The sequence below is a fragment of the Orcinus orca genome, chromosome 8 (genome assembly GCF_937001465.1).
Source record: "Orcinus orca chromosome 8, mOrcOrc1.1, whole genome shotgun sequence".
In the NCBI taxonomy this organism is placed as follows: Eukaryota; Metazoa; Chordata; class Mammalia; order Artiodactyla; family Delphinidae; genus Orcinus; species Orcinus orca.
In genome coordinates this window covers 32,513,549-32,538,921 of record NC_064566.1, presented here as the reverse complement: position 1 = coordinate 32,538,921, position 25,373 = coordinate 32,513,549, and the positions used below count along the sequence as shown (strand labels likewise).

General features: G+C 37.8%; 1 protein-coding gene and 1 long non-coding RNA gene across 3 annotated transcripts in view; one reads left to right on the top strand and one right to left on the bottom strand.

Moving 5' to 3' along the window:
- The window catches only part of LOC125965190 (uncharacterized), a 259,474-nt gene that overhangs the window by 6,343 nt on the left and 227,758 nt on the right, over positions 1–25,373 (bottom strand). The gene's annotated exons all lie outside the window — the stretch shown is intronic.
- LUZP2 (leucine zipper protein 2) overlaps positions 1–25,373 on the top strand; it is a 450,167-nt gene that overhangs the window by 217,020 nt on the left and 207,774 nt on the right. Inside the window, exons 2-4 of one of the 2 annotated variants that reach the window (XM_033409574.2) lie at positions 2,151–2,268; positions 6,000–6,070; positions 19,188–19,269. In XM_033409574.2, the coding sequence (XP_033265465.1) occupies positions 2,151–2,268; positions 6,000–6,070; positions 19,188–19,269 (271 nt within the window). The remainder of the gene's footprint in view (positions 1–2,150; positions 2,269–5,999; positions 6,071–19,187; positions 19,270–25,373) is intronic. The other variant, XM_033409579.2, reaches the window with a different exon arrangement.

Sequence of the window (25,373 nt, the reverse complement as noted above, 5' to 3'; positions counted from 1 at the left end):
ACCTGTGCTCGCACACAGGCCCCTTGGTGGCGGCAGCAGCAGCCTTAGTGTCTCCCGCCCGTCTCTGGGGTTCGCGCTTTTAGCCGCGGCTCGCACCCATCTCTGGAGTTCCTTTAAGCAGAGCTCTTAAACCCCTCTCCTCGCGCACCAGGAAACAGAGAGGTAAGAAAAAGTCTCTTGCCTCTTCGGCAGGTGCAGACTTTTCCCCGGACTCCCTCCCGGCTAGCCGTGGTGCACTAACCCCTCCAGGCTATGTTCAAGCCGCCAACCCCAGTCCTCTCCCTGTGCTCCGACCGAAACTGAAACCCGAGCCTCAGCTCGCAGCCCCGCCCGCCCCGGCGGGTGAGCAGACAAGCCTCTCGGGCTGGTGATTGCCGGTCGGCACCGATCCTCTGTGAGGGAATCTCCCCGATTTGCCCTCCGCACCCGTTGCTGTGCACTCCTCCGCGGCGCCGAAGCTCCCCCCTCCGCCTCCCGCAGTCTCCACCCACGAAGGGGCTTCCTAGTGTGTGGAAACTTTTCTTCCTTCACAGCTCCCTCCCACTGGTGCTGGTGCCGTCCCTATTCTTTTGTCTCTGTTTTTTTCTTTTTTTCTTTTGCCCTACCCAGGTACGTGGGGAGTTTCTTGCCTTTTGGGAGGTCTGAGGTCTTCTGCCAGCCTTCAGTAGGTGTTCTGTAGGAGTTGTTCCACGTGTAGATGTATTTCTGGTGTATTTGTGGGGAGGAAGGTGATCTCCGCGTCTTACTCTTCCGCCATCTTCAGGGTCCCCCTAACTTACACTTTGAAGTATAAATACTCCTGTTGCTAAAGGATCCACATTTCATCTAGAAAGGACATAAATCTGGCAATCTCACTTCAGGCTTAGCCCATCCACCTTTTTTCCCTTCGCGTTTAGTCTGTTTCACTCGCTCATAGCGGGGCGCATGTAGAGGCCTTGCCACCAGCCCTTCAAACGAGACCTCCCCGTGAAACGGCTGAGCCGACACCTCAGCTCGGGACGTGCGCTGAAGCTCCTCACAGGACACGCAACTCCCAATAGCTCATTTTTAACTTTTCCCTATCAGGTATAGTTCTGTGCTGCACTGACAACTGTTTCCTTGTCTACATTCTTCCTCCACACGTGCACACTTGCTATAATATATATAAATACACACACAAATATACACACTACTTGTTCATTCATTCCTTAAGTAGGATCTTAGGGTAGTAACTTAATTTTTCTGAGCCCCGTCTTTTATATCGGCAAAATTAGAATTACAATACCTGTCTTATTATCTTGCAAAGTCCGTATGAGAAAAATGGGAAAAAATGTACATATATATGTATGATAATGTCTTTCCTTCCTTGTAATAGAGAACAAGTCTGTTCAAATTTCACTGTAATTACTATAGTTATTGACTGATTTTTAGAGGTATTTTCTTTAATAGCAATAGAGATTTTGAAAGGGATGCCTTTTCAGTGCACTTCATTCCCTACAAACCAAGGGCGAAGCAAAGCCCCTCCATTCTGCTCTGGTTCCACCCCCAAGTTTGTCCCCCCAGTGTCAGAACCTGTCTATATCTCTGATCTACCTTGGTTCAAATCAAATCTCTTGCTGTAAAACTTCAATGACCTTAGAAAAAAGTGTGTAATGTCATGGAAAATATCTATTTTCCAAGAGGTATCTGATAAACTGTTATACATGCAAAAGATGTGCAGTGTTGTTCTGGAAACTGTAGCCTGGATAGTCCTCAATGCAAAATGAAACATTTCTTTAAAAAACTGGTATTTCAATTTTCCCTTTTTAGATGAACTAATAAAAACAAAACATCTGGGCTTCCCTGGTGGCGCAGTGGTTGAGAGTCCGCCTGCCGATGTAGGGGACACGGGTTTGTGCCCCGGTCTGGGAAGATCCCACATGCCGCGGAGCGGCTGGGCTCGTGAGCCATGGCCGCTGACCCTGTGTGTCCGGAGCCTGTGCTCCGCAACGGTAGAGGCCACAGCGTGAGAGGCTCGCGTACCGCAAAAAAAAAAAAAAAAATCCTAGTAATAATTGGTTTCAGTTTATCTAGATTTTGCTTAAAATGCAAGGGTCTGTGATTATGGCCAAAGTGGCTAGAGCCAAATGAAGGCATTTGGGGGGCCCTCATGCCTTTTCTTTCTGTGTTAGACAGGACTCTGGAGAGCTAGAAAAGCAGCTGAAGCAAGTCTTGAAGGAGCGGAGCACCATCCTCCGCCAGCTGACAAAAACATCAAGAGAACTTGATGGAATTAAAGTCAACCTTCAGGTGAGATGAAAAGTAATTTTCTCAGCAGCAAAGGGTAAGGAGTCACCTGGTTTGTCTCAGTGGGTTAACATGTAAAGACTTCTGCATTTTTTTTTACCAGGTTTGAATATATTTCTGGGCTTGAACATGGGAGTTATTATTTATTATTATATGAGCTTTGAAAAGAAATGTCATTTGAAATGCAGTCTGGGAATCTGTGGTTTGCAAATTCAGGAATGAGAAAACTGTGTGCTTGGCAAAGCCATCAATTTCTCACAGTTTCTAAGATCAGTTTGACCCCTGTGTTTTTTATATTACAAAATGATGAAAAGCAGTTATGGCTAAGAGTCATAAATGAATATAGAAATGATCTCCTGAAGAGAACTTTAAATTCCACAAAGGATAGTTTTGAAAATTCTTTAATAAACCTCATTACTAAAATGGGTAAATGCCTTGCAAAGGAAAGTGTCATCTGTGAAAATGTATTAGTACTCAGAGAAATCTAAATCAAAAACCAAAGACAAGATCTATATCTGATAAGAAAAGTTTCTGAAATATCTGAGAATATATTTTAATATTTTCCTTTAACATTGTATTTTTGAATACATACTGATACTAAAAGCTTTGTATGTATTATAGGATTTAATTCTCCTAATATATCAATGAGGGTAGGCACTATAAATGTGAGTTTTCTTGTTACACATGAGGAATCATGCTTGATTGTCACAAAGGAAACCAGAGTTTAAATGCAGGCAGTCTGAATCCACAGCCGGTCTGTTAGTTATCGCACTGAACCAAGTTTCTGAACCTTGTGTAATCACCATTGTTCTTAGCTTTTTAGTCCCATGATGATGATTATGGTGTCAGTAAGCACTACAGTTTATTGAATGTGGTCTCTTGTGTTAGGTCCTCTTTCTCCAATTTTTAATTAATTTTCACATGATGAATATGCTATGATTATTATTAGCCTCATTTTACAAGTGAGAAAACAGAGTTAGAAAAGGGCTTGGAATCTGAGAGCACAGAGAAAGTTAGGAGGTGGATCTGGTATTTTGAACCCAACACCCAAGCTCTTGTTCCAGAAGTTGTATTACATCTTGAGAACATGAAAATAGCAGAAAATTTACTCACACTCCAGTAGGATACAGTGACAGGTAGCAAGATGGTAACAGTGCAGGAATAACAGTTCTATGGTAGAAGTTTGCACAGAGCATTAGGGACGCACTGACTAGGATGAAAATGGGTGCATGTTGATTTCCATATAGGAAGTTGAGGCCAGAATGCTACCTTTTCATTAAGTAGAAATTCACAAGTTTTATGAGACTTCAAAGAATATTTAAGACACTTGCACCTTCTTAGAGGCATGAAACACCTGGCACGTTGAGAATTTTTCAAGCTTATGGTGAAATAAATGCCCATGAGTGGTCAGTACTTCCAGCCAGGACACTCAGTATCTCTATACTAGCAGCCTAAGTTAAGTCAACCTAAGTGTCCATCTACAGATGAATGGATAAAGAAGATGTGGCACATATATACAATGGAATATTACTCAGCCATAGCAAGAAACGAAATTGAGTTATTTGTAGTGAAGTGGATGGACCTAGAGACTGTCATACAGAGTGAAGTAAATCAGAAAGAGAAAAACAAATACCGTAAATACCGTATGCTAACATATATATAGAATCCAAAAAAAAGACATCGAATTACAGTCTAGGAAATTACTTGAAATAAATGTACAATTTTGTGGAGTTACTTTTTGAAAGGGCAATACGTCTATCACTAAATGTAATTGCAATCTTTTAAAATGCCTTTTTTTAATTTTGTGACAGCCATTGTGCAAGGTGTTTTTTATTTAATTTTTATCTTATTAAATCCCCTCAACAAGCTTTTCACAAAATAAGATAATATTTTACTCATTGTACAGTGAGGAAATGAAATTCAAAGAGGCCACAGGAATCTCCCAAAGTCATACATCTAATAAATGTTGATTCCAGGTTTCAAACTCATAGTAAATAAATAAATATATTACCCATTGTACACATTTTTTTCATATTTTTTTCCAGTGGGGCTTCATAAAGACATGAGCTTTGAAAGCCTTGTTCATCTCTGTAACCATAGCACCTGGATGGCATCACAATATAGATCCATATATAAACATTGTATTAATTAAGTAGTAGGTATATCAATCTTTGCTATCCTTAAAGTCATCAAAATTATTTTCCAAGATGTATACCCCACTTCTCTGGACATTGCTGGGGAAATAATAATCAAATACTAATGAGTTCTTCTAATTGGATACATTTTTCAGACCCTCATCTGCATACCTACCCTTTTCATATTTTCATTTCATGTTTTGTTTTGTTTTTAATTTCTTGAGGATAGTGCCATGCCCTTTTAATCTTTGTTTCCTTCAGAATGCCTGGAGTGTAGCAGATGGTAAAATGAATAAGCATATTTTTATTATACTTTTCACCAAGTGCTTTCACACATCTGTTATCCCCTTTGAGTTTTCCAGTAACTGTCTAATGTAGGCTCTTCAAAATTCTCATCCCTGTTTATCAGATAAGGAAGTCAAAGTGCAGATTTTGTGACCTGTCCCAGGTCATGTGGCCATGATGCACTTTGAACTGTAAATCCCATGATTGGTGATTTCCCCCAAACCTGCTTTTTTGTGTTTTACATCAAGCTACTCTTTTCAAATAAACAGAGCACCTTTTATTGGCTGCTTCCTAATAATGATATCAATCAGTCATTTTAGGGAAAAGGGTTCTCTTGTGATGCTCACCCCACCACATCCATATCAGAATGCTTAACTTACTACATGAAAATTGTTTCTAGCATTAGGCTGAAAAAGTGGTGAAGGCAGACACTATGGCTTTGTTGTTAATTAAATATTAGGTAAGCAACATGTTTGCCATTCTTGTTATTGTCAGTTCCTTACCTGTCATAGCTGCTCTTTTTACAAACAATATTATTGTGTCTGTTTTAACTTTTAATATAAAAAAGGATAGGTCACCCTGTTAAATAGTATACTAAGTATAAATAAGAAAGTTTTCAGGGAAGGATTAACAGGTCAGATTCTCTAATGAGAAAAGCTCAGTGGGCTTTTCTCTTAATTAATTCAGGGTCTGTCAATGCTGAATTTGCCAGAGTAAATAAACAGTAATGACTGTTTTTTTTCTTTAATATACTATCTATACAGAACAGTTACAATTTTAAATGGCCCTAGTTTTTCTATGCATTGTAATGCGTTACTCATAAATAATAAACACGCAAGACCAAACAGGTGCATGCCATTTGACTGCTTTCATCCTGATGTATTATTACTTAGCTTATTTAGGGAGGCCTTTTATGTCCCCTTGTGTTTGTAGAAACTATGCCAGAACCAGTTTAACATGCCTGCAGAGAACATAGTAAAACTTCAAATGAAGAGCAGAAGATCTGTTTTATATTCACTTATAAAGAGACCTAGGTATTTGGAGAGTACTTTCTCCTCCACTGAACCTCTAAAGGCTGAATCTCAGTTCATTCCCTGTCACTCACTGTGTAGCACTTGCACCACTTGGTGTCATAAATTGTGCATCCTGAGAGCCTATGTGCATCCTGAGAGCCATGGGGACCATCATGGCCTCGCTTGTACATTCTTATTTCAGGGCGTAAGTGCAGCCACCCCTTGTGCCATAAACACAAAAGTAAAGTAAGCTTCAATTTATCACATGAATAAGACTTCCTTTTCCCACTTTTCTTATCAGAATTTGAAAAACGATGAGAAATCTGCCAAAACTGATGTTCAGAAGCTTCTGGAAATAGGTCAGAAACAAAGGTAAGGCTGTGTTTTCCTTTTATTTTCTTAGTTCTTTTCCTCCATAGCCAAACTCCATTCAGAGATTTCACAAGAATAAGTTTATTCTAAATGCATTCATTTCTTTATATTCTTACTTACACTTTAATGTATAAGAATCTTGTTCAAATGTAGATCCTTATAAAATAAGTGTAGGGTGGCTCTTGAGATTCTGCATTTCGAACACGTTCCCTGGTGATGGGTGATCCCGATACTGATGCTGCTTGTCTGCAGATCTCAATTCAACCGTTAAGGATCTGGAGTACTTTCCTTTATCGTCCCACTAAGATGGGCCCACATAAGTCTGCCCATCAATAGATCCAATAACAATGACATCAGTGGGCCGTTGTTTTTTTTTTTTTTTTTTTCAGATTCTGTGATCTGAAGTTTATAACTTGTAGAGGACTTTGACCTTTTTTAATAGTATCAAAACTTGATCATGGCGATAGTGGTGGGGGGTAGTAAGAAATGGGGTAAACTTAACGCAGTAGAATTGGAACAGTTTTATTATTGTTGCTGTGTTTATTTTGGAAGGAAGTGAATGATGAGCTAGATTTCTATGCAGTATTAAAAAAACTATATGACTTGAAATTGCTTCTCAAGGAAAAAAAAAAAGCCAAGGTATTTTAAGGTAGAAACAAGCCAGCATTTGTTATTTGTTATACGTTTACTAGAGGCTCTACTAGATGCTTTATATTTTTTTTTCTTATTTCAACACCACAAGTATAGATTAAATATTATTGTCCCCATTCAGTAAATGGGAAATTGTTGCTCAAAATGCTTAAGTGAATTGATGAGAGTTGTGTTAATTGGAATTTGCTCTGCTGTGTCTTACCCATAGCCATACCCTTTCAAGATAGTTTACTGATTCAAAGCAAAAAGCTGTTTAAAAAGTTGACAGATGCTACACTATGTAGTCCCTTCTCACCATCTTCTATCTTCTCCACTGTCCTTGCCTCTTGACCCAGAAACCTCATGGCATTGAGGCAATGACATGTTAAAAATCAAATCAAGCATCTTATATTGACTCTTGTTATTATTTAAATGGAATCATTATTTATTGAACATGAAATTCTCTCCAAAGTCCAGTATTAAAAAGATGACATATAAAATATGGGTCTGAGCATGTTTCCAAAATTACATGATTTTAAATTATTTTATTGGTTTGAAATAATCCACTTTTTAAAACACCTGTGCTCAATATCACACAAGTATATGTGATTCACTGAATTAGTGGAGAATTATAAACAATATTTTCAATAGAAATAGCTAGTCAAAATGTTACCAAGCCTAAGCTTGTACTGCTCCCTGCACAACAGGCCAGTAATCAAGAGACGAGTTCTTGAGGCAAGAAATAGTGACTTTATTCAGAAAGCCATAAAAACCGAGAAGATCGTGGGCTTGTGCCCCAAAGAACCATCTCGCCTGAGTTAGAATTCAGGCTCCTTTTATATACTAAAACGGCAGCCTCCGGAGGGCATGTGTTACTTTTTTCTTCCCTGCAGTCACTCACAGGTAGACCTGGTCAGGATGTTTCCTGTGAGCTAAACAAAGGTATTTTAGCTTAATGCTCATTACCTGGGATGCAGGTTTCCCAGAGATGGACCATTATGTATAATTTAAGCTTATCGGCAACATCCCTTTAGTGATCAACTTGTAATAGAATACAAAATGTTCTTCCCTATTACAAAAACAGACCAAGAGTCATTGAAAATTATCACTTTTGGTAGTCTTCCATGTTGGGAAAAGATAATAAACAAAAACATAAAAATAGAAATGACTTCAGCATAATGCATGTGCAATACCAGTGAGAGGGTTGCAGTGACTGAAGAAGACAGATTGAGTCAGGAAAGATCAGAAAATAAAGCTGTTGTGCATAGACTGGGACCACTCAAAGGTTAGCTCAGTGTGGACTTCAGCATAAGCAACAGAAAACCCATCCATGTAGCTCTATAAAAAAATGATATAATTAAAGAATTATATTAGGGGAATTATTCTGACAACATTGTTCAAGGCAGAAAGAAAGAGACATAGACCAGGTTGAGGAAAGGTCCCCTAGAGAAGAGACAGAGAGATCTCATCAGTGAGGACCATGGAGTGAAAGAGCAACAAAATCAGCCTTTCTTTATTGCAGGAGAGACACAGATGAAGAGACAGCCTTATGCATGATGTGAATAAGGAAAAATCTGTTCCTTTAGCTTACTGATATTTTCTTAAATTATCTATGGTTGTTTCTACATGACACACAAAATATCCAGGCAAATGAGGAAAAACATGGTTGGAGTTATTAAGAATTTCAGGCCATCATCTCTACATTTGGCATAGTATACAGATAGCCAGATGATGGACCAAGTTTTTCAATGAATGTGTTAAATGGAGCGTATATTTTGCTATTGTGATTTCAAAGTTTTATCCAAAATTATAAAATTTGTTAAAATGCATAACTTGTATAATGTACACAAAGTCAGCATGGAAAATTCAATAAATCCTAACAATAGGTGATTTCTCAAAAGTATAATACATTTGATATATTAGTTTTTGCTGTTTAGTTAGAGTTATAAAAATCATGGTTATCTGAATGTGAAGGAGGCTATATATCTCATTTCCAAAATAAAAGAGATTAATAAACAGTAAAAGAGAAAAAAGTTATCTCAGACTATAAAAAGTATTAACTGATGGCAAATTTAGAAGTATTATCAGAGCCTGAAAGACTAAAATGTATTGCAGATGCGATATACACCCAGTTCTCAGTAACTACATGTCCTCTGGGATCCTTGTCACCTGGCCCTTACCTGGCGAAGTAGTCCCTAGAAGTCATGCTGCTTTTATGTGTCTCTGACATCACGGGCTACAGTTAATACCTCATAGGTGTCTCTACCAAAACAAAACTGAATCAGTTAGAATTTCCTTCTTGGAATTGTAACCAACAAGCAACTAATAAAGTCCCTCTGTGTAGCTGTACTAGATTGTAAGTAAGTAAACGCAGAGGATATGGCATGGTCGTAAACAACCAGGTAGTGAGAACAGCATGTCTTTCTGCCAAAGAGGTACAGAGAAAGGAATGTGTATATGTGTGTTTGTGTGTGTAGTGTACGTGTGTGCGTGTGCACATGCACGCATACTTTTACATGAGAAGGAGAAAGTTGCATTGACTCTTGATTGTTACATTTCAGAAATATTTAGACAGCTTGGGTAATATTCATAGAAGAGTCCTCCGGTTGATGGAGAGACTTTTAAGCCATACTATGTGAAGAGTGAGAGTAAGTAACCAAAAAATAGAGACCCTGGAAGATAGGAGAGTACTGAAGTTTCTGAAAAGCTGTCTTGAAAATAAAAAGGAATAAAACATTTTACTCTCTACGGTGGATGGTGGGTAGAGATTTTGAGAAGGCAGTTTTGGACTCTGTGTACTAATGGCTTTTAGTATATCGAGTTCTCTGTAAAGGAAAAGAATGCCTGAGATAGTGGCAAGGTTTCTATCTGTGATGTTATGACAATACAATCTGGTAACCACATGAAAAGAATACCTTCCTGTAGGGTGAGGTATTTTTATATTTATAATTGGGGATGGAAGATGTGTGAAACAGCTGCCTTTTAAAATCCCTTGTAACCATGAAATTCTATGGTAAAATGCACTCAACATCTGAGAAACCCTATCACAGTGTCGCTGGAGCCAACAGTTCTTTAGAATTCAAGCTTCAGTTCAGTGCTAAAGAGAGCCCAAGAGTAGCTCTACATAGTGTGTGCAAATCCCATTTGGTGGAGGGGGGTGGTCGGAGTAGAACTGAGCAAGTTGTGGGACAGGAGTTTGGGGCCACCTAAAGCATGGGAGCAGTGAGAATGTGCAGAAATAAGTCTGAAAAAGGAGATGGAGAGGTTCAGAAGTTTCAAAAGTCCCACTTTGCCATTCTGTCTGATAGCTCTCCTCGCCATGAAAATGAGAATTCTGTACCTTCTCCAGCTTTTAACAGTTTTTGCAACTTATTTTTTTCTTACTCCCTATTGCCTATAGATGTCAGTATGTGGGCATTTTTGAATATATATACATATGTAAACACTTATTTTAATTTTTATAAAATATATGAATTTTATCATTTAATTTTAAAATATATGTATCACTTTAAAATAAAAATGAGAATTTTAAAACCCAGAAATAACAAATAAGTATTACAAGGTTTTATTACAACTTTTTTCTAGTTGGAAATATAATAGTCCTATTGCATTTTTATTCAGTACTTGTTGAAGATTTGAGTGTTAGGAATAGAATGTAGATCCTTCCTTCTTTCTCTCTGTCTGTCTCCCTCAATAGGGGTAGTATAATGACTCTCTAGAGTTTGAGCACATAGTCTGCAGAACACAATTCCACCACCTCTTTATGTATCAGTTTTCCATTTTATGGACTGCCTGGTATACTGTAAGCCTACAATATATGTAAATATTACTATTATTTTGTATTATATTATGCCACGCATGCTCTTTGTGGAAAATATCAGGAGAAATAATGGAAGTCTACATGTGAAACAATTCTGATAAATAAAACCGGGTTGAGGCCGTAATGGAAGCTGAGAATTAAAATCCACTTTAAGCAAAAGCATGTTAAAGCTTTACCCAAACAAGCAAAAATCAAAACCAAAGTGACTGTAATTATTTTATAACTTGTTCTTGTTATACGTTGCCTTGATAAACAAAATCCAGATTGATTCCAGCGATCGTATAGACTCTCATGGATATTCCTAAAATTGAAACTGGGACCTAATAGTTTCTAGAGTAATCATTAAATCCTTCTGGATGAAAGAGCAGCTTGTGGTTGTTCAGGATGTGGTGGTCAAAGAATGAACACAGGGACCTCAAGTGGTGCCAGTGGTTGTGATAATGGTTTCGTGTATTACGTGATTATTTTCCAGGCATTTGCTAAGCATTTTGCCTATATTACATCTTCTAAACCTCACTATAAACCTATGAGGTAGTTCTATTATTGTGCCCATTTATAGGTGAAAAAAAAAAAAAAAAGAGTCTAAGAACATGCTTTCCTATCCCATTGTCTCTTTATTGTGGCTACACACCAAGAAAATATTTTTGTTCCAGAAGGTGTGTTTTCGCTCTAGACTGGGAAATTTAGTTTGTCTGCTGGTAAGACTAGAAGAGGTTTCTGTTTGGTTGTTGCTATTGCGTTGAAGGAGTTTATTCCTTTAGCCATACTTAACACACACCTACACACACACTCACTCATATACTGTAATCTGCTATCTGAACTTTTTTTTTTTTTACATCTTTATTGGAGTATAATTGTTTTACAATGGTGTGTTAGTTTCTGCTTTATAACAAAGTGAATCAGTTATACATATACATATGTTCCCATATCTCTTCCCTCTTGCATCTCCCTCCCTCCCACCCTCCCTATCCCATCCCTCTAGGTGGTCACAAAGCACCGAGCTGATCTCCCTGTGCTATGCAGCTGCTTCCCACTAGCTAGCTATTTTACGTTTGGTAGTGTATATATGTCCATGCCACTCTCTCACTTTGTCACAGCTTACCCTTCCCCCTCCCCATATCCTCAAGCCCATTCTCTAGTGGGTCTATGTCTCTATTCCTTTCTTACCCTTAGATTCTTCATGACTTATTTTTTTTAGATTCTATATATATGTGTTAGCATACGGTATTTGTCTTTCTCTTTCTGACTTACTTCACTCTGTATGACAGACTCTAGGTCCATCCACCTCATTACAAATAGCTCAATTTCGTTTCTTTTTATGGCTGAGTAATATTCCATTGTATATATATGCCACATCTTCTTTATCCATTCATCTGATGATGGACACTTAGGTTGTTACCATCTCCTGGCTATTGTAAATAGAGCTGCAATTAACATTTTGGTACATGACTCTTTTTGAATTATGGTTTTCTCAGGATATATGCCCAGTTGTGGGATTGCTGGGTCATATGGTAGTTCTATTTGTAGTTTTTAAGGAAACTCCATACTGTTCTCCATAGTGGCTGTACCAATGCACATTTCCACCAGCAATGCAAGAGTGTTCCCTATTCTACACACCCTCTCCAGCATTTATTGTTTGTAGATTTTTTGATGATGGCCATTCTGACTGGTGTGAGATGCTATCTCATTGTAGTTTTGATTTGCATTTCTCTAATGATTAATGATGTTGAGCATTCTTTCATGTGTTTGTTGGCAGTCTCTATATCTTCTTTGGAGAAATGTCTATTTAGGTCTTCTGCCCATTTTTGGATTGGGTTGTTTGTTTTTTTGTTATTAAGCTGCATGAGCTGCTTGTAAATTCTGGAGATTAATCCTTTGTCAGTTGCTTCATTTGCAAATATTTTCTCCCATTATGAGGGTTGTCTTTTGGTCTTGTTTATGGTTTCCTTTGCTGTGCAAAAGCTTTGAAGTTTCATTAGGTCCCATTTGTTTATTTTTGTTTTTATTTCCATTTCTCTCTGAGGTGGGTCAAAAAGGATCTTGCTGTGATTTATGTCATAGAGTGTTCTGCCTATGTTTTCCTCTAAGAGTTTGATAGTTTCTGGCCTTACATTTAGGTCTTTAATCCATTTTGAGCTTATTTTTGTGTTTGGTGTTAGGGAGTGATCTAATCTCATACATTTACATGTACCTGTCCAGTTTTCCCAGCACCAGTTATTGAAGAGGCTGTCCTTTCTCCACTGGACATTCCTGCCTCCTTTATTAAAGATAAGGTGACCATATGTGCGTGGGTTGATCTCTGGGATTTCTATCCTGTTCCATTGATCTATATTTCTGTTTTTGTGCCAGTACCATACTGTCTTGATTACTGTAGCTTTGTAGTAAACTCTGAAGTCAGGGAGCCTGATTCCTCCAGCTCCGTTTTTTGTTCTCAAGATTGCTTTAGCTCTTCGGGGTCTTTCGTGTTTCCATACAAATTGTGATTTTTTTTGTTCTAGTTCTGTGAAAAATGCCAGTGGTAGTTTGATAGGGATTGCATTGAATCTGTAGATTGCTTTGGGTAGTAGAGTCATTTTCACAATGTTGATCCTTCCAATCAAAGAACATGGTATATCTCTCCATCTATTTGTATCATCTTTAATTTCTTTCATCAGTGTCTTATAATTTTCTGCATACAGGTCTTTTGTCTCCTTAGATAGTTTTATTCCTAGATATTTTATTCTTTTTGTTGCAATGGTAAACAGGAGTGTTTTCTTGATTTCACTTGCAGATTTTTCATCATTAGTGTATAGGAATACCAGAGATTTCTGTGCATTAATTTTGTATCCTGCTACTTTACCAAATTCATTGATTAGCTCTAGTACTTTTCTAGTAGTATCTTTCGGATTTTCTATGTATACTATCATGTCATCTGCAAACAGTGACAGCTTTACTTCTTCTTTTCTGATTTGGATTCCTTTTATTTCCTTTTCTTCTCTGATTGCTGTGGCTAAAACTTCCAAAACTATGTTGAATAAAAGTGGTGAGAGTGGGCAACCTTGTCTTCTTCCTGATCTTAGTGGAAATGCTTTCAGTTTTTCACCATTGAGGACGATGTGGGTATGTCATATATGGCCTTTATTATGTTGAGGAAAGTTCCCTCTATGCCTACTTTCTGCAGGGTTTTTGTCATAAATGGGTGTTGAATTTTGTCAAAAGCTTTCTCTGCATCTATTGAGATGACCATATGGTTTTTCTCCTTCAATTTGTTAATATGGTGTATCACATTGATTGATTTGCGTATATTGAAGAATCCTTGCATTCCTGGAATAAACCCCACTTGATCATGGTGTATGATCCTTTTAATGTGCTGTTGGATTCTGTTTGCTAGTATTTTGTTGAGGATTTTTGCATCTATGTTCATCAGTGATATTGGCCTGTAGTTTTCTTTGTTTGTGACATCCTTGTCTGGTTTTGGTATCAGGGTGATGGTGGCCTCGTAGAATGAGTTGGGGAGTGTTCCTCCCTCTGTTATATTTTGGAAGAGTTTGAGAAGGATAGGTATTAGCTCTTCTCTAAATGTTTGATAGAATTCGCCTGTGAAGCCATCTGGTCCTGGGCTTTTGTTTGTTGGAAGATTTTTAATCACAGTTTCAATTTCAGTGCTTGTGATTGGTTTGTTCATATTTTCTACTTCTTCCTGATTCAGTCTTGGCAGGTTGTGCATTTCTAAGAATTTGTCCATTTCTTCCAGATTGTCCTTTTTATTGGCATAGAGTTGCTTGTAGTAGTCTCTCATGATCTTTTGTATTTCTGCAGTGTCAGTTGTTACTTCTCCTTTTTCATTTCTAATTCTATTGATTTGAGTCTTCTCCCTATTTTTCTTGATGAGTCTGGCTAATGGTTTGTCAATTTTGTTTATCGTCTTAAAGAACCAGCTTTTAGTATTATTGATCTTTGCTATCGTTTCCTTCATTTCTTTTTCATTTATTTCTGATCTGATTTTTATGATTTCTTTCCTTCTGCTAACTTTGGGGTTTTTTTGTTCTTCTTTCTCTAATTGCTTTAGGTGCAAGGTTAGGTTGTTTATTCGAGATGTTTTCTGTTTCTTAAGGTAGGATTGTATTGCTATAAACTTCCCTCTTAGAACTGCTTTTGCTGCATCCCATAGGTTTTGGGTCGTCGTGTCTCCATTGTCATTTGTTTCCAGGTATTTTTTGATTTCCTCTTTGATATCTTCAGTGATCACTTCATCATTAAGTAGTGTACTGTTTAGCCTCCGTGTGTTTGTATGTTTTACAGATCTTTTCCTGTAATTGATATCTATTCTCATAGTGTTGTGGTCGGAAAACATCCTTGATACAGTTTCAATTTTCTTAAATTTACCAAGGCTTCATTTGTGACCCAAGATATGATCTATCCTGGAGAATGTTGCATGAGCACTTGAGAAAAATGTGTATTCTGTTGTTTTTGGATGGAGTGTCCTATAAATATCAATTAAGTTCATCTTGTTTAATGTATCATTTAAAGCTTGTGTTTCCTTATTGATTTTCATTTTGGATGATCTGTCCATTGGTGAAAGTGGGGTGTTAAAGTCCCCTACTATGAATGTGTTACTGTCGATTTCCCCTTTTATGGCTGTTAGTATTTGCCTTATGTATTGAGGTGCTCCTATGTTAGGTGCATAAATATTTACAATTGTTATATCTTCTTCTTGGATCGATCCCTTGATCATTATGTAGTGTCCCTCTTTGTCTCTTCTAATAGTCTTTATTTTAAAGTCTATCTTGTCTGATATGAGAATTGCTACTCCAGCTTTCTTTTGGTGTCCATTTTCATGGAATATCTTTTTCCATTCCCTTACTTTCAGTCTGTATGTGTCTCTAGGTCTGAAGTGGGTCTCTTGTAGACAGCATATATAAGGGTCTTGTTTTTCTATCCATTCAGCTAGTCTGTGTCTTTTGGTGGGAACATTTAATCCATTTACATTTAAGGTAATTATCGATATGTATATTCCTATTCCCATTTTCTTAATTGTTTTGGGTTCGTTATTATAGGTCTTTTCCTTCTCTTGTGTTTCTTGCCGAGAGAAGATCCTTTAGCATTTGTTGTAAAGCTGGTTTGGTGGTGCTGAACTCTCTCAGCTTTTGCTTGTCTGTAATGGTTTTAATTTCTCCATCAAATCTGAATAACATCTTTGCTGGGTAAAGTAATCTTGGTTGTAGGTGTTTCTCCTTCATCACTTTAAATATGTTCTGCCAGTCCCTTCTGGCTTGCAGAGTTTCTGCTGAAAGATCAGTTGTTAACCTTATGTGGATTCCCTTGTTTGTTATTTGTTGTTTTTCCCTTGCTGCTTTTAATATGTTTTCTTTGTATTTAATTTTTGACAGTTTGATTAATATGTGTCTTGGCGTATTTCTCCTTGGATTTATCCTGTATGGGACTCTCTGTGCTTCTTGGGCTTGATTAACTATTTCCTTTCCCATATTAGGGAAGTTTTCAACTATAATCTCTTCATATGTTTTCTCAGTCCCTTTCTTTTTCTCTTCTTCTTCTGGAACCCCTATAATTCGAATGTTGGTACGTTTAATGTTGTCCCAGGTGTCTCTGAGACTGTCCTCAATTCTTTTCATTGTTTTTTCTTTGTTCTGCTCTACAGTTGTTATTTCCACTATTTTATCTTCCAGGTCACTCATCCGTTCTTCTGCCTCTGTTATTCTGCTATTGATCCCTTCTAGAGTATTTTTAATTTCATTTATTGTGTTGTTCATCGTCGCTTGTTTCATCTTTAGTTCTTCTAGGTCCTTGTTAAATGTTTCTTGCATTTTGTCTATTCTATTTCCAAGATTTTGGATCATCTTTACTATCATTATTCTGAATTCTTTTTCAGGTAGACTGCCTATTTCCTCTTCATTTGTTACGTCTGGTGGGTTTTTATCTTGCTCCTTCATATGCTGTGTGTTATTCTGTCTTCTCATTTTGCTTATCTTACTGTGTTTGGGGTCTCCTTTTTGCAGGCTGCAGGTTCGTAGTTCCCGTTGTTTTTGGTGTTTGTCCCCAGTGGCTAAGATTGGTTCAGTGGGTTGTGTAGGCTTCCTGGTGGAGGGGACTAGTGCCTGTGTTCTGGTGTATGAGGCTGGATGTTGTCTTTCTGGTGGGCAGGTCAACGTCTGGTGGTGTGTTTTGGGGTGTCTGTGGCCTTATTATGATTTTAGGCAGCCTCTCTGCTAATGGGTGGGGTTGTGTTCCTGTCCTGCTAGTTGTTTGGCATAGGGTGTCCAGCACTGTAGCTTGCTGGTCATTGAGTGAAGCTGGGTGTTGGTGTTGAGATGGAGATCTTTGGGAGATTTTCCCATTTGATATTACGTGGAGCTGGGAGGTCCCTTGTGGACCAGTGTCCTGAAGTTGACTCTCCCACCTCAGAGGCACAACACTGACTCCTGGCTGGAGTACCAAGAGTCTTTCATCCACAGGGCTCAGAATAAAAGGGAGAAAAAGTAAAAAGAAAGGAAGAAAGAGGGTAAAGTAAAATAAATAAAGATAAAATAATATAAAGTTATTAAAATAAAAAATAATTATTAAGAAAATTTTTTTTTAAATCGTAAGAACAAAAATGGATGGATAGAACCCTAGGACAAATGGTGAAAGCAAAGCTATTCAGAAAAAACTCACACAGAAGCATACACATACGCACTCACAAAAAGAGAAAGAGGGGAAAAAATAATAAATCTTGCTCTCAAAGTCCACCTCCTCAATTTGGGATGATTCGTTGTCTATTCAGGTATTCCACAGATGCAGGGTACATCAAGTTGATTGTGTAGATTTAATCCGCTGCTCCTGAGGCTGCTGGGAGAGATTTCCCTTTCTCTTCTTTGTTCGCACAGCTCCCGGTGTTCAGCTTTGGATTTGGCCCCGCCTCTGCGTGTAGGTCGCCTCTTCTTCGCTCAGACAGGACGCGGTTAAAGTAGCTGCTGATTCTGGGTCTCTGGCTCACTCAGGCCGGGGAGAGGTTGGGGCACGGAGTGCGGGGCAGGCCTGCGGCGGCAGAGACCTACATGACGTTGCACGAGCCTGAGGTGCGCCGTGCGTTCTCCCTGGGAAGTTGTCCCTGGATCCCGGGAACCTGGCAGTGGTGGGCTGCACAGGCTCCTAGGAGGGCCGATGTGGAGAGTGACCTGTGCTCGCACACAGGCTTCTTGGTGGCGGCAGCAGCAGCCTTAGCGTCTCATGCCCGTCTCTGGCGTCTGTGCTGTTAGCGGCAACTCGCGCCTGTCTCTGGAGCTCCTTTAAGCAGCGCTCTTAATCCCCTCTCCTCGCGCACCAGGAAACAAAGAGGGAAGTGCTAAGTCTCTTGCCTCTTCGGCAGGTCCAGACTTTTTCCCGGTCTCCCTCCTGGCTAGCCATGGTGCACTAACCCCCACAGGCTGTGTTCACTCCTCCAACCCCAGTCCTCTCCCTGCGCTCCGCCCGAAGCCCAAGCCTCAGCTCCCAGCCCCGCCCGCCCCGGCGGGTGAGCAGACAAGCCTCTCAGGCTGGTGAGTGCTGGTCGGCACCGATCCTCTGTGCGGGAATCACTCATCTTTGCCCGCCGTAACCCTGTTGCTGCGCTCTCCTCCACGGCCCCGAAGCTCCCCCACTCCACCACCCACAGTCTCCGCCCGCGAAGGGGCTTCCTAGTGGGTGGAAACCTTTCCTCCTTCACAGCTCCCTTCCACTGGTGCAGGTCCCGTCCCTATCCTTTTGCCTCTGTTTTTCCTTTTTTCTTTTGCCCTACCCAGGTACCTGGGGAGTTTCTTGCCTTTTGGGAGGTCTGAGGTCTTCTGCCAGTGTTCAGTAGATGTTCTGTAGGAGTTGTTCCACGTGTAGATGTATTTCTGGTGTATCTGTGGGGCGGAAGGTGATCTCCTCGTCTTACTCTTCCGCCATCTTCCCCCTCTCTCCTATCTGAACTTTTTGAAGTGATAGCTTGGGTGATAAAATGAAGGCACAGTAATATAATAAAATTTGTCATAATTGAGAAAATCCTAAACCCTTGAGAGGAATTCATATTTATGAAAATATTTATATTTTTAATGTGACACAGGGTCCTTATGTCCTACTGAACTTGAGACACAATATGTATATATGTGCAGATGTATTTTTTATTATCTCCAATAAATGAGGCAGCTTTCGCATTAAATATACATCTTTTTTCTCTTTGTTTTTACAAAAAGTCTCAGACCTTATACAGGATGTCTAAAACACAGTGCTTTAGAATTAGTTAATGTGGAGCATCCAAGGGAATGATAATTTTATCCCATCAGCAAGTCTATGTTAACTTTTTTTCTAAACAGCATGTTTACACCCTGGCATGCTGTCACTAAAATTAGCTTTCTAACTCTAATTATTATATCGATTTGATTTAACACATTATGCAGCTCACAGATGATTCACACAGTAGGATTCTTATAAGACACAATAGTAAGGCAATTTCCCTTAAATACACCTTGCTTTTAGTGCTTGCATGGGAGAGAAGACTCTTTATTACCAGAGTCCTGAGATACATCTTGTATGTTTAACCGTGGCTTTATATATTCTAGTTATGTTTCCTAAATGTATATATACAGCAAAACCTCCTTTCATCGTGTAAATAGGAAATAAGAGATTTATATGATGTCTCTCTTTTGCTCTCTATTTTCTACTAAACAGAGAACAAATGAAGTCTCTCCAGGAGGCCCTGGAAAATCAGCTTAAAGAGACAACTGAGAAAGCAGAAAAACAGCAGGCTACTGTAAGTGTTTCTCTTCTGTGTCCTTTGCTTTGGGCCTGGAAAATTGTTAACTTTTTTCCCTAAAATCATTATGGAACAAATACACCTGTGACAAATATAAATGAAAGTATAATGAAAACAACACAATCAACAAGATTACAAAAATACTTAGCAGCAATCATTTCAAAAAAATATTTTCGTTGTATTTGATTTTTAGGGGTCTTCTGATTCCTAACCCTTATTTATGGATGAAAAACTCAGGGCAAGAGTGTTGGTGTCGGGCCCCCTATCAGTGGCTCTTGAATTTTGGGGTGTGACCTTGAACTAAGTTAAACTATACAGATCCGTAAGCCATACCCTGCATCCACTGAATAGACATCTCCCAAGGGTGGAGCCACACCATCTGCCTACTTAATCAACTACACAGGTGATTCTGAGACACCCCAAAGTTTAAGAATCAAACTTCTCTCCAGAATTTCTCTCTCAAAATGATGTTCTATTGACCCTCACGTTTCAGTTCTTATAACTGATATTCACCACGGGCAGGACAGATAGTGTTCTGGATAGTAGTGCTAAAAACTAGATTTCTACCTCATTCCCCACATGCACTTATGTACCATTTATGGAGATTGAACATTTTATCTTGTTCGAGGACCTGAATCTATTTCAAAATATAGTATATTAATAGAAAATTTGAGGTATAGTAAGACCAATAGATCAGGAAACAATTACCTTTGGAAAGATAGTTTATTTCTCACAGTTCCCAAGAGGGGGGCATGCCACATGACCGGGGACCACGCAGGCAAGCACCAGGTCAGGCACAAGGCAAAGGAAGGTGGGGAAACTGTGCACAAGAGCCTTTACTGTGGTTTCTGTGGGAAGGAATGGGCTAGGCAGGGTAAGGAGGCCTAGGATTGGCCCATTTGAATGATTTCAGCAGGCTCTGGGGCACAGGGACTATTTTTCTGGTACCCGGCCCTGGGGTGATTAAGGCAGGTGGACAGTCGCCTGAAGTGTGAGAACTCAGTACAAGGGGTGGCTGGAGTTCTAGGCTCTGTATTGGTTAGTGTGTATTTGAAAAGCTTACCACCAGGAGGAGTGGGTGGGGAAGGAGCAGCGATGAGGAAGGCAGGAGGTCAAGATAGGATGATGCAAGCATATTACTGGGTTGTCCATAACAAGGCTAGTCTGCGTATATGTGTAAGGTAGATGTTAAAGCATCAAGTTTACAGAAGCTAGAAACTGGACTAATACAAGGTCTCCATCCAGGTTGATTACCTGGGATCCCAGCTCCTTTAAGAATTGTCATCCTGTCTTTCTTTTGCAAGTCTTCCTTGAATAATCTGGATTAGGGTATAAAGTTTCGCTTCTGAAACTTAGCCCTGTCTGTCATCTGGGGTACCTGCTTCTTGGAGACAGTCTTTGTAATAATGGCTGTTGATTCTTCTGGGTGCAGGATTATTTCTTGTTAATAAATTCACTGTTATCTGTCCAGCCCACCTGTAAGGATGAGCATCTTTGTTCTTCTCTGTTATGCCATGGCAACACTCACTGCTAACGTACAAGGTGTTCTAGTGTCTGGCTCTTTGGACAGCAGGTGTTACATAAAAGAACAGACATATTTTTAGCACTATCATGTTGATTCCTCCCCTCAGAATCTGACCCAGCATAAGGAGCAACCCTAATTGCAATCCCATTTCTTTCTTGATCTATCGCATTTAATCTCAACTTCTTCATAGCCCAGTCACAAATAATGACAGTTAGAACAGAATAGAAATATTCACAATACTGTTTTCTCAGATTCTCACAATAAAACTGCACACTACTGTTGTTGTTTTTTTTGTTTTTTGTTTTTTTCTGAAAATGAATAACTCTTGCTTGTATTTACACATCTAGCATTTGGAGAAGCCAAGGCATGAACCTGTGTTTATTCCAATATGTTATGCACAGTGTGTCTAACATCCCAAAAGAAGAAAGCTCTAACATTTGAAAGAGCTCAACAAAAGTTAGAAGAGTCAAGTATGGCAAAAGTGGGGACAAAGGATGCATAGTTGGGAAGAAGGAGGAGACAGGACTGGCCGAGTCAGCTTTATCCTCACCTCAGAATCCTTGCAGTGCTTTTCTTAAAGTTCAGCATTGAATCTTGAGGGAGGATTTTCCTCTCGCACCCCGAAATACTCTACTAAACCAGGAACACCCTATATGTATTCATAACCTAACATGTGCTACAGAATAAGAATATTCTGGGTTTAAATTCCTAGTGGACAATCTACTATCTGTAAATTTGAGTAAGCTCTTTAACTTCTGCAGGTTTCCTTATTTGAAGAATTTGGGGAATAATTAAAATTAAAATAACATACATAATTTCCCTAAAATTATATCTGGCATATAGTAGATAGTAGAATCTAAACTAAATTTGATCTACTCAATAGAAAGAAAAAAATAAAATAAATAAATTATCCAATTGAAAGAAAAATGTAGGCAAAAGAATTACTGTTGGCAGAAATTTCAATGTATTAGAAATAATGATAATTTAAATGGGTTAATTTTAATAATAATTTTTAAAAGACACAGAATAACTGCAATTAAGAAATTAGGACAATATATGCAAATGTGCTAATTTTAACAACTGAGAAGACCACATACTTAAAGTAAGCAATACAGGAAAATATATGCAAAATAACATAAAAGAAGTAAATGATTGACAGCAATATTAATGCTGGCAAATAGAATTTAAAGCACAGGTATAATGTAAGAGAGAGCATTATATGCTAGCAAAGAAAAATAAATAAAATGAGGTGGTTATAGTTATAACCATCATAAACATAAATGTACTTAACAAATCAGCTTCCATATCCATCAATCTATAAGTGAAGGGAGAAATAGGCAAATACAAAGATCTTAAAAATACAACTTGTAGTAATAAATATTAGATATATATAGAAATCTCTAAAAAAGTGACTATATTCTTTTTAAGTACATGCAGAATATCTATAGAAATTTTATAGAAATATAATATGTATAATACAAAAAGTTATATACGTTCAAAAATATGACTAGCATATATACTATGTTATTCAATCCTTTTGTTATAAAATTTAAAATAACTTTTTATAAATGGTTAAACAATTCTTTATGTTTGGAAAATATATAATACATTTTCTAATAACCCTTCGGTTAATAAGAAATAATAAAAGAAATAAAGAAATACTTAATAATAGTGAAGACACTATATGCCAATATAATAATTGAGGTGAATTGATAGCTTTAAATGCATTTTTTCAGAAAATAAAAGATTAGCAACATAAATTCAAGAAGTTATTTAAAAAGCAAAACATCAGTGCAATAAAGAGCATATTTTAAAGACTAGTGAAGACAATAATAAAATAGAAAACAAAAAAAGGTAAATTTAAGTTATTTGAAAAGACTATGATAAAAGACTTTAAGATATGAGAAAGATTAAGAATAGAAAGACAGACTCAAATTTTAAAATGTTGAATTAAAAAAAGAGCTAAGGGCTTCCCTGGTGGCACAGTGGTTGGGAGTCCGCCTGCCGATGCAGGGGACACGGGTTCGTGCCCCGGTCGGGGAAGATCCCACATGCCGCGGAGCGGCTAGGCCCGTGAGCCATGGCCGCTGAGCCTGCGCGTCAGGAGCCTGTGCTCCACAACGGGAGAGGCCACAACAGTGAGAGGCCCGCTTACCGCAAAAAAAAAAAAAAAAAAAGAGCTAAGAGTCATAATTGTAATAGGAATTCAAACAAATAACGTATTATGAGCAACAGTTCCCTGATACATTTAAAAATGTATATGTAAATTTCTAGATAAATAAATATAAAATGCTAAAACTTCTGCGAGAAGAAATTCAGCAATTGAATAGCTGAACACAGTTGGAATTTTATTATGCTAAAAGACCTCCTTTCCCAAGTATTTCAATGCCAGAAGGTTTTCATGGTGACTTCTACTAATTTTTAAAGATCAGTTGACTTCAAATATAGGCAAATATTTTCTGGAAAATATAAAAAAATTGAAAACTTTCATCTCATTTTGCAAACTTCATCAGTTATGATTCCAAAATCAACTAATGGCTGTATATGTAAACTAATAGCTATTTTTCTACTAACGAATGTACATGTAAAAGGTCTATAAGAACAAATTCAAGACTATATTAACAAAATATATCATCATGATCAATAAATGCAAATACCTGCGGAAATAAATAATACTTATCTTTTGGAGGGAATGTGTTTATGTTTTGAGTTGAATGACTGATATTTTCTAAGTCAAAGTCCAGAAAGAGATGACAGAAAGCTTAACAAATATGGGAATAACATATATTTAGTAAAAGCATGATTTTTTTTAATGTGCATCTGGTGGAATCTAGGAAAAGATAGATTTCATAGTACTGGGACTCATCACTTCCAAACTTTGGTAAAGACTCAAACTGTTTGTGCTTTTTCTCCCTATTTGAGGATTCTAGGTTAACTAAGGATTAAATAAGTATATATTTTAATTGTTGCAAATCATTCAACAATTACTCTTTCTGCTAGGAAGACTATAGTTGATGTAGTTGAAAGTTGGATAAGAAGGGGAGAATGAAATAATTGTAATTGCTCACTCTCAAGCAGAGGGAAAACATTTGGATTTGATTCTGTAAATATTGTGCTATTTTAGATTTAAGAGCAGATACTCTTATGTGCTGCCCTTGATTATATATCTAATTACTAAATTGAACTATCTCCTTAATGGGACAATGAGTGTGACTCAAATTTTCAGGTTGCTCTGAGGATATTCATAATTCAAATGTAAACTTGAAAATTGTTATGACCAAAATGATGGACATAGTGGTTCTCAGGCTTCTGCTTCTGTTTTACATGTAGTTGGACCATCAAAAATTGTTAGGTTTAGGTTTTGTTACCTTTTGAGGAAATGGTAATACAAGGACACCTACACAAGCCAGAAAAGACAAGGTGTTAATACGTATTGTAAAGCTTTACAGACGCACAACAAGTATAATGTACAGAAAGTGAACAAGACTACTACATGTCAAATCCAGGATAATGGTTACCTCTGCGGGGAGGGGAGGGAGAAAAATTAGGTGGGGCTTTAATAGTACTATAACATTTTCTTTACAAGGTCTGAAGAAAATTGGACAAAGCATTTATATATATTTATTCTTAGGGTGGGCCCAGAAGCATTTTACATAGTATTACTCTTGTTCTTTTGTTTATGTTTGAAAGGTTTCAGAACTATTTTTTTAATGTGTATATATATGGTAAAAATTAACTTTACTCCTAAATTTGATTTCTACTGACTTAATCTATCTCTAGAGATAACCCACATTGCCAGTCTCTTTTGCATCATTCCAGGAATCCTCTAAGACTATGTTATTCAATATATGACCACCAGATACATGAGGCTTTTGAGCATTATAAAATGGCTAGTCCAAATTGAGATATGCTGTACGTGTAAAACACACAGTGGATTCTAAAGATATATTGCAAAAAAAAAGTCAATTTATCATTATTAATCCATTACATGTCAAATGATACTATTTTGAATATATTGAATTAAATAAAATATATCAGTAAAATTAATTTTACCTGTTCCTTTTACTTTTTAAAAAATGTTACCGGCAGAAAATTGAAAATTGGAGAAATTAAATGTTTCATCTGTCATACATTCACATAAATAGTGAACCCTCAGTGACCATAGAGTCTCATATTTTAGCTACTGTGCTATACTGACCTTTTTCAAAGCAGTCAGGCAGATAAAGATGCAATGTTTATACAGATACAGTTTGAATAACTGGCCTAGGGGTACAGATTCTGACAATATCATATTCAGCAGGAAACATCATGGTTTCTCTGGTACAGTTATAACGTTCCATGCTTTTGAGGTCAGGAGCATCACTATGCAATTGCTCTCAAACCTGGCCTTATATAAAAATTACGTGGAGCATGTTTTAAGAAAAGAGATTCCTAGGCCCAACCCTAGAATTTAGCTTTGTTTAAGAACCACATTTTTAAAAATTGAAGTTTAGACAAGTAAGCGAATCACAGTCATAACATGCATTTCTCAATTAAAAAAATGTTTTTAAACCTTTTAATTATGGAGAATTTCAAA